The 15538-nt window shown below is 49.7% G+C and overlaps 1 protein-coding gene across 1 annotated transcript in view; it reads left to right on the top strand.

Moving 5' to 3' along the window:
* Positions 1–15538, top strand: part of LOC107203705 (vascular endothelial growth factor receptor kdr-like) — a 71344-nt gene that overhangs the window by 31529 nt on the left and 24277 nt on the right. The window contains exons 8-18 of the mRNA XM_033514175.1: positions 256–549; positions 2377–2523; positions 4404–4529; positions 4608–4714; positions 5772–5907; positions 7069–7173; positions 9263–9376; positions 12461–12549; positions 13804–13969; positions 14457–14554; positions 15405–15527. Coding sequence (XP_033370066.1) covers positions 256–549; positions 2377–2523; positions 4404–4529; positions 4608–4714; positions 5772–5907; positions 7069–7173; positions 9263–9376; positions 12461–12549; positions 13804–13969; positions 14457–14554; positions 15405–15527 — 1505 coding nt within the window. The remainder of the gene's footprint in view (positions 1–255; positions 550–2376; positions 2524–4403; positions 4530–4607; positions 4715–5771; positions 5908–7068; positions 7174–9262; positions 9377–12460; positions 12550–13803; positions 13970–14456; positions 14555–15404; positions 15528–15538) is intronic.

Here is a 15538-nt window from a genome sequence, read left to right as displayed (position 1 = left end):
TTCTATTTATAAGCTTTCAATTCATTACTTGGAGATGGGATGATTTAGAATGCTGAGGGCTGGACTAGCACAGATTAGCACTGGGGAGTGAGAGGAACTTTCACTTCCCTAATTCCCAGCTCCAGTTGCCACATTTCCATGTGCCTCATTAAACCTGGCTTGTTCCATTACTGCTGGAAATTTGACCCCCAGGTAGCAGCCAAGCAAAGATCTCAGCTGGGATTTAAGTCCAAACACGTTTTCCCTTCCTCCTAGATGTGCCCTCTGGGTTGCAAACATCCTCCCAAGTCACAGCCATCGTGGGGAACGACGTCCAGCTCACCTGCCGGGCCTCCAAGTACATCTACACCCACCTGGCCTGGTACTACCCCTCCTCAGAGCCAGCTCCCAGCCACGCTGTGCTCAGGAAAATGGACAAATATTCCATCTCTTTGACCCTGCTGATTCCCAACGTCACCAGGGAGCAGAGTGGACTCTACAAGTGCCGAGCCCAGAACCAGCACAACAGCACGGACACGCTGGAGCAGCACAGCCAGCTCCTGGTCAGAGGTATGTGCCAGGGGACAGTGTCCTGATGCAAACCTTGTGTCCTGCTCTGCTTTGGTTTTGGTTTTGTTTTTCCACACAGTTTGCTCTGTGTGGATTGACAGCCTGACATGGAGAACACTCACCCAGCCACTCGCTTCCAGTATTCCAAATTATTGGAAATCACATGCAGGTGATTTCAGCAGCATTCTGCCTTCCCAGCTCCATGCTGGGTGCAGATTTAGAGTTAACTGAGGACAAAAAGTCACCCACCATTTACTGACAGCACAGCTGTAACTTGGGATGCTCACCCCACATCTGTATGACTTTGGTAGCCACTCTCAGCCTCCAGGATGAGAAACCTGAATAGGTTTGGACCCAGCAGATCCCAAATATCCCTGGGCAAGTTTAAAATCAAGTGACTTGTGCCATTTATTCTGGGTAAGAGGGGTACACTTTGTTATAACAATTCTTACTTATACCCAACCCCCCGACTGTTTTATTTCACCAAGATCCTCCAGCCTGGTCCTGTTGGCTGTGGGAACACAAAGGGCAGGACACTTCTGCCAGTAGGAAATCACTGAAAATTAGTGAAGTTTCTTTTGCTTCAGAGTGAAGAAGGTGGGTGATCATCTCCAAGCCTCCTCAGAAGAAAAAGGGCTGCTGGCATGGGGAATGGATAGATTTATGAACCACCTTCAGATGGTGGAGGAAACCCAAAGCACAGAAGTGGGGCAGAACTGAGACACGCAGCAGCAAGTGTGGGAGCAGGAGTCAGAGTGCTTCAGAAGCTGAATTAGATGGGGATTTTCCAAGTGTCTCCCCTGGTTCAGGGTCACTGCAGGGTCAGCCCCGTGCTGGTTTCAGCTTTGGGGTGAACGAGCCCTGTTCACCCTGCACACACCCAGATCCTCAGCCACAGCTCTGATTCCACACTGGGAGGGGAATTCTTTCCATTCACACACAAACATCTCCCTTTTCCTGAGGGAGAGAGGAAGGCAAGGAGTCTCACCCAGGTTTTGGGCAGTGATGGGGCTTTGGCTGGTCCCCACAGCACCAGGGCCACCTGTGAGCATCACCTGCTGTGAGCTGCACCCTTGCACTGCTCTCTGCATTCAGACCCTTCCCTTTCCTCTCCCCTGGCAGATATTTTTATTCAGTCAGTCAGATTTCCACCTACACACACACCTACACAGCACTGCTGTGGGAAAAACACAGCTAGACTGGGAATATATCCATGGAGAACTGGGATCAGGATCACGTTCTTGTGAGGATGGCTGGGGTCTGTTATTTGTCTGGCACATCAGGCAGTTCTTGTGGAGAACACACATGGAAATGCTTCTCCAAACCAGCTCTCCCTATTCAAACATTTTATATGTTCCAGTGCCCCTCATCTTCTGTCCTCACTGCAAGTTTGGGGTGTGTTTTATGCTGTGATTGTGATTTTATTCATTGCTGTCCCACACCTCTTGTAAATGAACACAAAGTGGGCGTTATCATGGTTGTAGTAAGGAGAAAACTGCACTCCTGATGGAGGAGAAAAAACCTTTAGAACCATTTCCTCTTTCCCCCTCCTTTCTCCTTCACTCTGCATGTGCACCACCCACTCCCTGTCCTTTGTTTTCTTCAGAGCATGAGGAGTTGGAGCTGCAGCCAAACCTAAGCTTAGGCAGTGTGAAAATAAACCAAAATAAACTCACCCACTCCTCCCAGAACCTTGGGGGGGGATTTTTGATCAACTGATCGACCAAACCTTTGCTACATCCAGCCCAGAGGGGCCGTGCAAGGAGGGGAGGTGAGGGAAGGGCCTCCCCAAACCTGACTGGGGGCTCTTTTCCTTTGTGGCTGCAGCCAAGGCAGCGCCGTTCGTGATCCAGAACCTGACGGACATGGAGGTGAACATCAGTGGCAAGATCCTGCTGGAGTGCAGGGTGAGTGGGACACCAGAGCCACGGGTCAGCTGGAGGAAGAATGGCTACCCCATCTCAGCAGCATCAGGTGAGCTCCTGCTGCCCAGAACCGTTTGGAATGGGGATAATGGACTGGCAGGGTGACCGTGGTGCAGGACCTGTGACTCGGAGCACACACACAGATCCATGCAGGGGTCTCCAGCTCTGAGTCTGAGGTCAGAGGGAGCTGCTGTGTGCAGAGCCAGCCCAGCACAGGTTAGCACAGCTCTGGGAAATCAGGGAGCACTGATGAGGTGTGAGACCAGAGCTTGGGCACAGAGCTGGGCCCCGGGGTGCTCCTGTGTCAGGTGGGTCTGGCAACACAGGCCTGAGCTCTCAGCTGTCCTGGTCACCCTAAACTGCAGCAAAATCACCTGCCAGAGGGGTCCAGGGCACGCTGTGGCAGGGGAAATGTCCTTTGTTTCCCACAGCAGAGTGATGGGAATGTGCTCTCAGCTCCATGGGACTGAGCCCTACAGAGCCACCATGGGCAGGGAGCCTCACCTGAGCCTGCAGCTCCCTCACCTGAGCCAGGTGCCTTCCCAGCCCCGTGCCACAGAATCACAGGATGTGCTGAGCTGGAAGGGACCCACAGGATCATCCAGACCAGCTCCTGGTCCTGCACAGACCCCAAAAACCTCACCCTGGGCATCCCTGGAGCGCTGTCCAAACGCTCCTTGAGCTCTGGCAGCCTCAGGACCATTCCCTGGGCAGTGCCAGCACCCTCTGGGGGAAGAACCTTTCCTGATCTCCCACCCCACCCTGCCCTGGCCCAGCTCCAGCCCTTCCCTGGGTGCTGTCACTGGGAGCAGAGGTTGAACCTGTCCCTCGTGAGGATGTTGAAGAGTGCAGTGAGGTCTCTCCTCAGTCTCCTCCAGCTGAACAAACCAAGTGCCCTCAGCCTCTCCTCAAAACGCCCCTCCAGAGCCTTCCCCATCCTCATGGCCTCCTTTGGGTGCTCTCCAATGGCTGAATGTCTTTTTTATATTCTGGTGCTCAAAACTGCACTGCAGGTGAGGCTGCCCCAGTGCAGAGCTGAGTATGTCCCAGGTCCTCCCATAAATCATGGAGAATCCCATGTCAGCAGCTGCTCCTGTGACTTTAATTTTGCAACTTGGACTAGCTAGGAAATCTAGGATCATCCATAATTCAGACCAGAATGTTCTGAGAGAAACTCTTTATAGCTCCTGAAATTTTATAAATAATTCTAGAGGGACAAGCATGTAACTCATCCAACCAATGGAAACATAAATAAAATATTTGGAAAAAACACCTCAGGGTAAATATTTCAGCACAGTGCATGGCAAGTTGTGTGCAGTACTCTTGTTAACAACGGGATTCACAGGCAGAACACCCAGAAATTCAAAATGTCCTTTCCTTTTGGATTCCAAGCCTGACCCGCTTCCCTATTTCCACCCCAATCATCCCCTCAGTGATGAACTGTCACTGTGGTACCACAAATCAGAAAAATTAAATGTAGGAAAGTCACCTGGCTGCCTGTGGATCCAGGATTGCTTCACACCATTCCAAGAAGTGCCTGAGTTCCATGTTCCCCATGTTAGAAGCCACATCCCTTCCCACAGCCTTCAGTAACTCCACTCAGTTCCCATTTTTCCTAGAGAGTCTTCCTGCTGTCAGCACCAATCCTGCATCCCTTTGCTAACTTCTGGATTAGTTTCCAGCTTCTACCCACTCTAAATCAACAGCCACATTTGTTGTTTTTTAAATGATGCCAAATAATTGATCCAGGTGTTGAAGAGGAAAAAAAAAAAGTCAGGAAAGTTTGCCAGAGCAGGATGAGCACAGGATTAAAATGTGTCCTGACACCAGAGCCTGCATGGATGGGAGCTCACCTTCTCTCCTGTCTCCTAAAAGCATTTTTGGCAGGTAGGTTATTGTGCCAACATTAACCAAAATGCCTTAAAACAGGAATTTCCATGGAAAACAACACCCTGGTGATTGAGAGAGTGAAGAAGGATGACGAGGGGCTCTACGAGTGCCGTGCCTCCAACGACCTGGGCCAGGACAGCACTTCAGCCTTCATCAAAATCCAAGGTGAGGGGATGCAGAATTCCAGCAGGCTCCCTCAGGGATGCTGGACACGTTTCCAAGCTGGCTGTACATCACCCACAGGTTCTGAGGAGAAATCCAACATTGAGGTGATCATCCTGGTGTGCACGGGGCTGGCTGCCACCCTCTTCTGGCTCCTCCTGACCCTCTTCATTCGCAAACTGAGAAAGGTGAGAGAGCTCCCATCCTGCACAAGGGCTGGGATCTGCCTCAGCTCCAGAGTTTAGGGACAAATGGTAGAAAACCTGGGGAAAATGTCCCTGTAAAATTCAGCCCGTGGTTTGTGTTGACTTCTCCAGAGAACCCTTGCACTTGAGAGGTTTCCAGACACTTCTGTGGACCCATGAAATCAGGCTCCTTCGTTTTTATGAGTCAAACTGGCTTGTGAGAATTACAAAAAAATACCCTAAATCCTCTAAAATGAGGGCTTGATTTCAGCACTTGACTCTAAAAGATGTTAAAGAAAGATTCCAGGCTGTCTGCTCTAGAAATGAGCTCAAACCACACGGCTGATTTCATCTCCTTGCTTTTTTTCCTCCTCCCTTTTGGGACTCCAGAAGTAAACCTGCAGTGAATGTCCAAGGAATTTAGGTGGGTTTCTCCTGAAACAAACAGCAAACAGAAAGGCAAGCACAGCTCTCTGCTCTGCTCTCACCAAACTTCAGTCCTGCTGCTGATCTCCAACATTTGAGTAAAATTTCCCCTCCTCTTGTAAACACGGGGATTAAATTCACATTTTTGTCCTTGACCTCAGGTTACCAGAGCTGTGGACAACATTGAATTTCCTCTTACAGTTCACACCTATGCAAGTCTGCTCACAGAACCCAGCCAACCACAATTTCTCACTTTAGCAGCATCACAAATCGCAATTTCCAGCAGCTTCCCACCAATTTTAAATTGCAGTAAGTTGCAGGATGAAGTGGAGAACTGTGGAGAATCAACACCTCAGAACAAAACACGGTGACAATGCCAAAATATACAGCAGGAAGTGCAGGTCCTACAGTTCCCATGGAAAATCAGTGGTTTCCTTTGGCCAATCCAGGTAGATTTTGTGTTTTGTGACACAACCATTTGTATCCCAGCTGTAGAACAGAGGAGGAAACTGCAGTGATGCATTCCTGGCTCAGAATAAATTTGCCTGGAAGGCAGGGAACTCCCCGGGCAGCTCCCTCCCTTTGGAATTGCAGAGTAAATCCCCTGAATGATTTCTCCCTGCCCTGTTTTTAGCCCGATGCCACAGATATTAAAACAGGATACCTGTCAATTATCATGGACCCCGAGGAGATGCCCCTTGACGAGCAGTGTGACCGCCTGCCCTACGACAGCAGTAAATGGGAGTTCCCCAGGGACAGGCTGCGCCTGGGTGAGTGATTTGGGGTCACAGCTGGGGGGGAAGGATGATCCCAAATGCTTCCCAAAGGCAGTGGAGCTGTTGGATAAGCCAGGAAGAACCCAGCACAGTGCCAGGGTACTGCCACCCTTGGATCTGCGATCCCAGAGTTCAGGGTGAAAGGAGGGATTTGGAAAGAATCTGTCAAAATAGCTGCCACTTTTTTTTTTTTCCTTGGGAAAGGGAAGCCAAACTCTTGGCAGGGAGGAAAGATATCTTCAGGTACTGTCCCTGCCAAAAGTGTGATTTCATTCCCATAGAGGAAGAAGGAAAGTGAATTTTCTTTTGAAGAAAGCTATCAATTCATCAAATAATCACTTCCTTATCAGCCATCAGAACTCAGCTTTGAGCTGTAAAAAGCTCTCATGGAAAAATGAGCCACATTTCACTGAACAGCTCAGCTCACTGGCTGATGGAGTGAGAAAAGGCAAAAAAGCTGGCTGTGTTTGTACAGCAAAACTGTAACATCTGTGTGCACTGAGGAGTGCAGGGAAAATATCTGTATTTGTGTGTGCTCTCGGTGCTGCAGCTGGAAAACGTGGAAGGAGGAGAGGGCAGACAAAAATCACAAAATCTGAGGTGATGGTGGGACAGAGTCAAACTGGCAGAACCAAAAAACCAGAGGCTGGATCAGAGCCCTCAGAGCACACCAGGTAGCACGGGCAGGAAAAATCCAAATGAAAGGGAAAAGAAAGAAAAGTTATCATCCGAAATTCTATTTAGTGCAGTTTTCCCATCAAATCAATGTCAACAACCAAAGGGTTAAAGGGCTGTGACTCCCTGAGTGCCTTGCTGGCTCTCTCTGTGATCCATGAGAGATCAGGGTGCCACAATTAACCCTTATTAACACAATTAGCTTTCCCTAGGCTCCAGGACAGCCCCAGGTGAAGTTTCTCCCCTCAATCCCTGTAGGTCTCAGCCTCGGTAGCGCAGGGATTTCCTCTCCTCTGTTCTCTCCCGTGCTCTCTTGCATCCAGGCCATATGGATAGAGATCCCTGGCTATCCATATGCTGCAGGATGTGGTTCAGGCTGCTGTGGCCGTGCCCTGTGCCTGGTTCTCCTGCACAGCTGAGGTTGCATGTCCCCTCCTGCCTGGTGCAGCCTGGGCTCACTCTCACCTCTTGCTTCTCTAGGTAAAACTCTGGGTCATGGTGCTTTTGGGAAGGTGGTGGAGGCGTCTGCTTTTGGCATTGATAAATCTTCAACCTGCAAAACAGTTGCCGTAAAAATGCTGAAAGGTACAGAAATCCCTCTGAGAGGACACTGAGGGCAGGCGGGGGGCAGCGAGGGGCACGGTGCTCAGCTCGCTGTGCCCTGTGGGGAGTGGCTTTCCATGTGGGAATCAGCCATCCTGGCTGGATGTGAGGGGAGGAAACGCCAGCAGCTGTGCTGCTGATTAAGGCTTGTATTCCTCGAGGAAGAAAACAGCAGCTTCCAGGTCTGTGAGGTGAGGAGGGGAAGAGATTGTGGAGCGTAATTACACGAGATAGCCCGAAATTGGAGCTGAGCCTTCCAGATGGAGAGCAGTTCAAGGGGCTGGAAAAAACCCCAGTGCCAGGAGAGTAAATTGGAGACATCTTGCTTGCAGTTGTTGAAATGAAGGGAAGCTTTTCCTGTTGGGTGGAGGAAGGAGGGAACTCAGAGCCTGCTCTGGCACGCTGGGTTTGCACACACCAGGAATGAACGCGTCAGCCACACACTGCTGGCTGGGACAGGGCCTGGGACTGCTCCTGAGGGTGATCCCATAGCTCAGTCCATGCTGCCATGGCCCTCACAGCTCCATCCTGCTGCATGACATCCTTAACCCCTGCAATGCCACCAGGCTTGGCTTCTGCCGCCTCTCCTGGAGCTCTGCTACTCCCATCTCTCTGAAATCATAAAAACACACATTTATCACCTCTCTGGACCTCCTTCAGGTCTGGTCTCCCCTCTCTATTTTCATCCTTGTGATCATCTTCTGTCCTGCTGTTGTGTCTTCTGTTCCATGCCCATTTCCAGATCCCTGAAATACCCTAGAAATCCCTGATCCAGACATATTCCCACCTCCATCAAAACATGCTGCCCTGGACAGCTCTGGGGCTTCATTCCCTTCCATGCTGCGCTTCCCAGCTGATCCTCATGTCAGCTCTGCCCTGCCAGCACTTATTCAGCAATATTTGGCAGATTCTCCATCGTTTTACACCTCCCTCCCCCAGTGGAGGCAGCTGCCTCCTGCTCTGGTCTGCCCCTCCCCAGCTAACGTGCCCATAATTCATCATTTCCATGAAAAAAGCTGATTCTCTAGCACCAGTCAGTCCATCCAGGGAATTCAAAAGGCTCTGGAGATGCCTGCATTTCTGCCATCTCCATGCAGCACACTCAGGTCTGTTCTGGATTGACGGCTGAAATTCAATGTGCAGAATTATCTAAATAATTTCTGAGCTGGCTGCGTGCTCAGCACATGCCAGGGGAAATCAGGAGTGATACCACCAAACACTGCTGACTGAAGGAATCTTGGAACAGCTCCTTCTTTATGACACACTTTGGAGAAAGATCATGGGGAATTCTCCAAACAGATAAAGAGGTTACACCTGTCACACCAAATGATTTGTTGCATAACTGTTTCTTCACCCTTAAATCTTACATGATGCAAAGGAAACAGGCCAAAGCCTCTCCTGTTAAAATACATCATGGAAGTTTTGGGAAGATAAAGCAGCATCTGAACAACCTTCTGGTCTGAGAATGCCTGCCTTAAAATAATGTCACTGGCCAGCCAGGGCCTCCATTGTCAGGTTCATGGCTCACACACAGGTATTAGAAAATGTATTTCTCGGGTCAATAAGATCTCACAGGCCTGAGATTTCGTAATGCTGTGCGTTCTCTGGGACATTTTGGGACAGCTTCCAGATGTGTGGATTCCTCACCAGCTGCAGTGGGGAGTTCTGAGGTATTGTAACCCAGTCCTGCTGAAGTGCCCAGCCCAGCAGAGGGGAAGGGACACGTGCTGTGTGCTGTGGGGGCTTGCAGAGGCTGCCTTTGCTAAGCTTGCAAAGCTGAGTCCTGGCAAAGGCTCTGTGGGATCAGGTTTGGGGGAAGGGACCGTAACCCTCCATAACCCACGCTCGAGAAAGGAAGAGTCACCCAAAAGATAAAGTGTTATCCTGCTTCATAAAGGTCAGCAGACAATGAAACGGATGAATTATTATCTGTGTGTGAGAGTCTGAAAAGCCAAGATACTGCGAGGAACCTGGGTGGGTTTTGTTTCAAAGGATAAACAGGATCTTGCTGTGTCCTGTTGAAAATATCCTGTTGTGTAAAGATGGTTTTTTTCCTGTTTATCTTAAGCAGAATGTGCAACTACTAACGAATGCAAGGCTCTAATGTCTGAGCTGAAGATCCTCATCCATATAGGACATCACCTGAATGTGGTCAACCTGCTGGGAGCCTGCACCAAAGCTGGAGGTGAGGAGTCCTCAGTAAATGGGGGGCAGAAAAGAAAACACCTTTCTGGCACTTTTTGGGTGTTTGGAAGTGCCTGTGGTGCAGCCAGTGCAAGTGCAGCCATTTCCAGCTCTCTGCTCACAGGAGAGCTGCTCCTGCAGGATGTGGCCTCATCCCACCCAGGGCTCTCCCACCAGGGATGTCACCTTTCTCTGGAGGCCTGTTCCCAAAAGGGACTCTGTACTGCAGGGAGGAGAACACTGGATTGCAGTGAGGTGCCCAATTCCTCCCCGTGGCCGTTTCCAGGCTTCTTCTCCCTCTCCTTCCCTGCCTTGTCAGGAGGAGGCACCAGGCTGAGCCCTTGGCTCCCTGAGCCTCCCCTTTCCCCACACTTCACCCTCTCCAGGCAGACCCAGCAGGCTCTGCCCTGTGTTCAGGAAGCCTGATGGATGCAGCAGAGCAGGGATTTCCACAGGGCTGAGCTGGCATCATGCAAAGTCCCATCAATTTCAGACCTTTGTCACTAAACCATCCCTTCCCACACTGCAAAGCATCCGGGCCTCTCATTGTGCTTCAGCCTCAGGGGAGCAGCTCTGGAGGATGGCTCCTCACTGCTGGCCTTCAAAATCTTCAAAACCACCCCCAACAGACAGGTTTAGGTGACCTGAGGGCAAGGGAAGCCCCAGAGTGAAAAAAGTGAAGGGGGAAACTCGAGAGAGATGGATCTCTCATCATCTCACAGCCCAAAACCATCAGTTCCCAACAGTTGTTGTCCAGTCACGAGGGAAAAGGAAAACTTCAGTGAGGTAGGTTTGGGAGGAAGCCAGGGAAGGAATCTTTCCTCCAGCAAGGTGGTTCTGATTCCTCAGGAAACAGCAGCCAAGGACACTGCTGGGATCTGGGAGACGTGGATGGGGACATCCCAACAACTGCAGCACTCCAGACCCCAAAAGCTTGTGTGGGAGCAAGGGCAGCTCCAGCTGGAGGGGTTTGGGGTTCAGGTGCAGCAGCCAGGAGCCTTTGCTTGGGACTGAGCAGAGGGGCTGGGACACTGGGAATGCTGGTGACACTGGGAATGCTGGTGACTCAGGAGTGCTGGTGACACTGGGAATGCTGGTGACTCAGGAGTGCTGGTGACACTGGGAATGCTGGTGACTCAGGAGTGCTGGTGACACTGGGAGTGCTGGTGACACTGGGAATGCTGGTGACTCAGGAGTGCTGGTGACACTGGGAGTGCTGTGCTGTGCTGACAAGTCCCTGAGGGGGCTCAGGACAAACAGGGGATTCAAACCTGGCAGCAGAACCAGGGCTCAGTGGTTCTTAACCAAAGCAGCCCCAGAGCTCTGCTTGCACAGACACCTCAGGATTGATCAAAGGCTCTCATTTCCCAGTTTCTGAGAAACCTTTTTCTCCCAGGAGTTCTTTGATTTCCCATTGTCCAGCCTGGCCCATCCTGGGTGGGGTGACCCTCCCTCCTCCCTGCCTGGGGACACCTTTGGGGGCAGAGTCTGGAGCAGAGGGGTGCAGCAGGACCCCACAGGGCACGGAGAGCCTGGGGCAGTGCAAGTGCAGACTGAAGGAACACAGCCTTGAGCTCCAGAGGCAGACACGGATCCCAGCTCCTGTGAAATTCCAGAGCTCTCCCCTCCCCTGCTAGGCTTTATGTAAGTTGTATTCCTGATGGAGACTGGTATTAAGTATGCACATACATTACTTTAACAAGGTACCAAATAACAGAATTTAACACTTTGGCGGAGTGTCTGATGTTCAGCACTCAGAACTAATGCAGTGTGTGCTTTACAATGAGGGAACAAAATAAGAGGAGGCCATGTCTAGGAAGCGTTTCAAAACCATGAATAAATCACTAAGCAGAGCTTTAAAGCTGCTCTGGAATCTGCATTTCCTCAGGGCATCCATGAGGGACACTGGATTTTGGGTTCTTCAGAGCCAAATCTCTTGAGCAGGGCCAGATCCCAGCGCTGAGCAGAGCTCTGGGGTCAGCACTGGAACCACTGGCCTTTGGGGATTTGGGGTCGGTGTTTTTGCAGCCATTGCAAGGTTTTAAGGCTTGTTCCAGCTGCAGGCAGAGGCACTGGGGGTCCTGGAGAGCCCCAAGGTGTGCACTCAAGGCAGGGCTGGAAGGCTGGGGTGAGTGCAGAGCCTGCAGGGATCCACGGGGAACACCACGGGCTTGGTTCTGCCTGCAGGAATTCAGCATCTCCCTTTCTGTGGGACCCAAAGGCTGCTCCTCTCCCTGCCCCACACTGTCCCAGGGTCACTGTTCCCTCTGAGGATGAGGAATTCCAGCAGGAATCCTGCTGAGCTCCTTCCCCAAGGCCAAGTGCAGCTCTCAGAGTTTCCCCTTTGAAGTGTAAACTCCTCATAGACCTTCTCCAGAGAAAAAGGTTCTGGACATGAAAGTCTCTGTGTCTGGGGTAGATAATATTCCATGTTTATCCACATCCCAGTCCCATGAATTCACCTTACCTTACATTTGATGATTACAAAAAATAAAGGTGCAGAATGCAGCTTATCCCTTCCCTAACATCTCACACTGCAATTAAAAAGCATTTCAAGCAGCTCTTAAAAACCTGCATCATTGTGTGAAAGCAGCACTGAATCTACCCTGGTTTGCAGAGGAATAAGGAAGAAAGTGAGAGCACTTTCCAGGCTTTCAGAAACTTCAGGCTGAGTATTTTTGCAGCTTTTCATTTAGATCTGTCTATGGCCCTGCATACTTTGATTTCCTCTAGTGGCATCAGCTCCACCCAAAACAAACAATTGTGAAGCCAGCAGAGAAAATGAAAACTATTCCATGTACACAGCAAACCAACCTTAACAGCATCTGGGATTGTGTTGATCATCCTGAATTTTTCTTGTTTATAATTTAGGAATAAATACCAACTGTCACCATCCAATGGGGAAAACTAAGAATGTGTTTCCTTCTCTCCACATCCCTGCTGGCTGTGTCACTCCTGTGTTTCCTCATTTCCTCATCTGTACAATAGAAATGCCACTTATTTTGAGGAGGATTTGGTAGGATAAATTAGAATTACATGCTTTGCAGTGCCTCAAAACTCATTTGACTTTCACTGTCTGTTTTAGGTCCTTTAATGGTCATAGTGGAATATTGCAAATATGGAAATCTGTCCAACTATCTCAGAGGGAAACGAGGAGATTTCATTGCATACAAGGTAAGAAAATGAGACTTCTCACAGTCACGAGGCAGGGAATCAACAACCACTGACAAAAGCTGGATTTGCTCTGCATTGGCACAGAGGCAGTTGGGTATTTCTATGGGCACTTCATTTTCTCTCCACATTTTCATTTGTACAAGCAAGAAGAGGGATTGGGTTTTTTTCTCCCCTGTAGGATCTCAGTGATGTCCTCTTGTAGCATCTCCTAAAGAATTAGTTCCAAGTCCCCAAACACTCCAGAGCACTTGAAAGAGAGGGAATTACTTGTGAGATACTTCCCAGCACAAGGGGGGCAAAAAATATTAGTGAACAAATGGCATTAACTGAACTAGGAGAAGGTGAACCCTCCCAAAAACAAATCTGGCTTGGGGATTTTTGTTTCTTGGCCCCAAGTGAAAACAGCTCATCCTTCCCCCATCTGTTCTTTCCCATCTTCTGTCCCTCCCCCTGTGCCAGCCCTGAGATCTGTGTCTGGATGATGGATATTCTGCATCAAAACCAATCAGATGTTTGGTTCCCTAACAGTTCTCTGCATCCACACAAAGATCTGTGCCAGCACAGACTGGGCTGGGATGGGAGCAGGACACAGGAGCAGAAATCAGAGCAGGGGAGGGATGGGACTGAGTCCTCCTCGTGAATATCCAGTGTGGAACAGGCTCTGTGATCCCAGCCCTGCCAGAAACTGCAGCCTCACTAAGATGATTTTCCCAGATTATTCCAGTACTATTATTATTATTATTATTATTATTATCATTATTATTATTATTATTATTGCTATTGTGTACATGAGGGACTTTGTGTGAGTGAAAGATTTTCCTGGTGCAGTCACCCAGGATTTCTTTCTCACCATTGTTGCCATGATTTGAGGGCTGGTTGTGCCTCACTCCCCAGCACAAACACGTCAGTGCCCATCACCTTGAGGGGATTTTTACCATCCTAAGACAGCAAGAGAATTACAGCTTCTCTCTGCTCACCTCTCAGTCTCACCCAGCCAGCTTTCAGCTAACTCTGATGTGGAATATTGCTCTCAGTGGAAGGGAAATAATCAGTAGGAATAAATATGAAACCAGGCTTTATTGGTTTATAATTAGAACTAATAAAACCTGGTTTCCTATTTATTCCCACTTCAGGAAACATCATGTTCAAATGCTCATCTTCAGAGGGCCCTTTCTCCTTATGCCATTCTGTCACATACTTTGAGTCCCCAAGCTTTTCATACAAAGCTAAAAATCAGGTTTATGCCATTTCCAGTCCCAGGAAAGCTCTGACCAAGCAGAGAAAAGTCTGGATGAGTCCAACAGTGATTTGACTGAACTGATCAAGAGGCGCCTCGAGAGCGTGGCCAGCACAGGCAGCTCTGCCAGCTCAGGATTTATTGAAGATAAGAGTTACAGTGACTCAGAAGAGGATGAAGAAGGTAAAAGAACCCCACCTCATCCCCAAGCTTTTGTTGGGAAGATTTCTTGTCACTTGGTTAGTGCCACACACGCTGTAACATGCTTTACAAGCCCTTACATGGCTTGGCTTGTCCCTGAAATCCCAAATTCTTCCCCTTGCCTGTTCCCCAGTCCAAGTTTCTCCCAAAAAGAGAGCTTTGTATTGTGTACAAAAGCTGCTCTTGCTGTGTGAGAGGAGGAATAGGAATGCTTTACCAGACTTGTGAGGTCACTCTGTCCCTGGGCTCTTGTCTATAAAGTTTCCCTCACTCCCAGCCTGAGGTGTTGTTTCCCCATAGCTGAATCAGTGACTAATGGATGAGGGAACTTTGTTCCTCATCTGATCTTCTGCCTCTGGGTCAGTGGCTGCTCACCCCGAGCTGCAGCCCTGCACAGATCTCACCCCCAGCACTCAGGTGCCACCCAGCTCTTGCTGCAGGGTTTTGCCATGTCTCTGATCTCTCCTAGATGCTGAGGATCTGTACAAGAGGCCCCTGACTCTGGAGGATCTGATTTGCTACAGCTTCCAGGTGGCAAAAGGCATGGAGTTCCTCGCCTCCCGAAAAGTGAGCTCACTCAGACTTCTTGCAGAGTGTCTGATATGAAGAAACCCAAACACACTTTTGAGTCTGAGGAATCTGATTTTTGCTCTCCTATCAGAGTGCTGGAGATCACATTGGCTCTGGTGGTTAAGCAGTAATTAGCACTGAAGGGGTTGTGGAGGAACATTGATCATGGTCATGGCTGCAGGGACTGGCATCTGCAGCAGGAGGGTTTAGGTAGAAGGAGTGAATACAGATTGTGAGACAATTTGTGGAACTGCCTCAGAAATGAACACAGAAAGGGCCTGTAGAGAAAGCTCCTTTTAGTGTGGTGAGCAACAACACTACTGAAAAATGAGGAGGGAGTATCCAGCTCTTCCTTTAGTCTGTCAGAAGTGTTGGGGACTGTCAGCAAGGTCAGCACCTCTTGGATAAATGAGAAGCAGTTTTTAGCCTGTGGAATGCCTTTTCAGGAAAGTGCAGGGCAATCCACAGCCCAAAGTGTGCACACAACTGAACCTGCACTCACACACAGCCACCAGGACAGCCCCAGAAATCCTGAGCAGGGTGATCCCACCTCACATGGACCTGCACTGCCAAATGGAGCTGCAGCTGCTCTTTGGCCTCTCCTAAATTTCCCATGGATCAGCTGATTAGAAAATAGGACTCCCTCCCTTGTAACTGCAAAGTTATTTCAGAAAGAAACAGAAGCCTGACTCTGGCTTGTTCCCTGAGTTATTCTCCCTTTTGCATATCACAGTGTATTTCTTTCACACTTCATTTCTTTCCCCCCTCCCAAAGAAGCTCTCCTGCTTCCAGCTCCAGCAGGGGCTCCTTGCCCAGCCCCCTCTGACCCCCTGTCATTCCCTGGCAGTGCATCCATCGGGATTTGGCAGCCAGGAACATCCTCCTGTCCGAGAACAACGTGGTCAAGATCTGTGACTTCGGCCTTGCCAGGGATATTTATAAAGACCCCGACTACGTACGGAAGGGAGATGTGAGTGCAAG

Source organism: Parus major, chromosome 4A (assembly GCF_001522545.3).
Source record: "Parus major isolate Abel chromosome 4A, Parus_major1.1, whole genome shotgun sequence".
Taxonomy (NCBI): domain Eukaryota; kingdom Metazoa; phylum Chordata; class Aves; order Passeriformes; family Paridae; genus Parus; species Parus major.
Note: the sequence above shows the minus strand (reverse complement) of the source record. Positions and strands in the feature narration are given on the sequence as shown.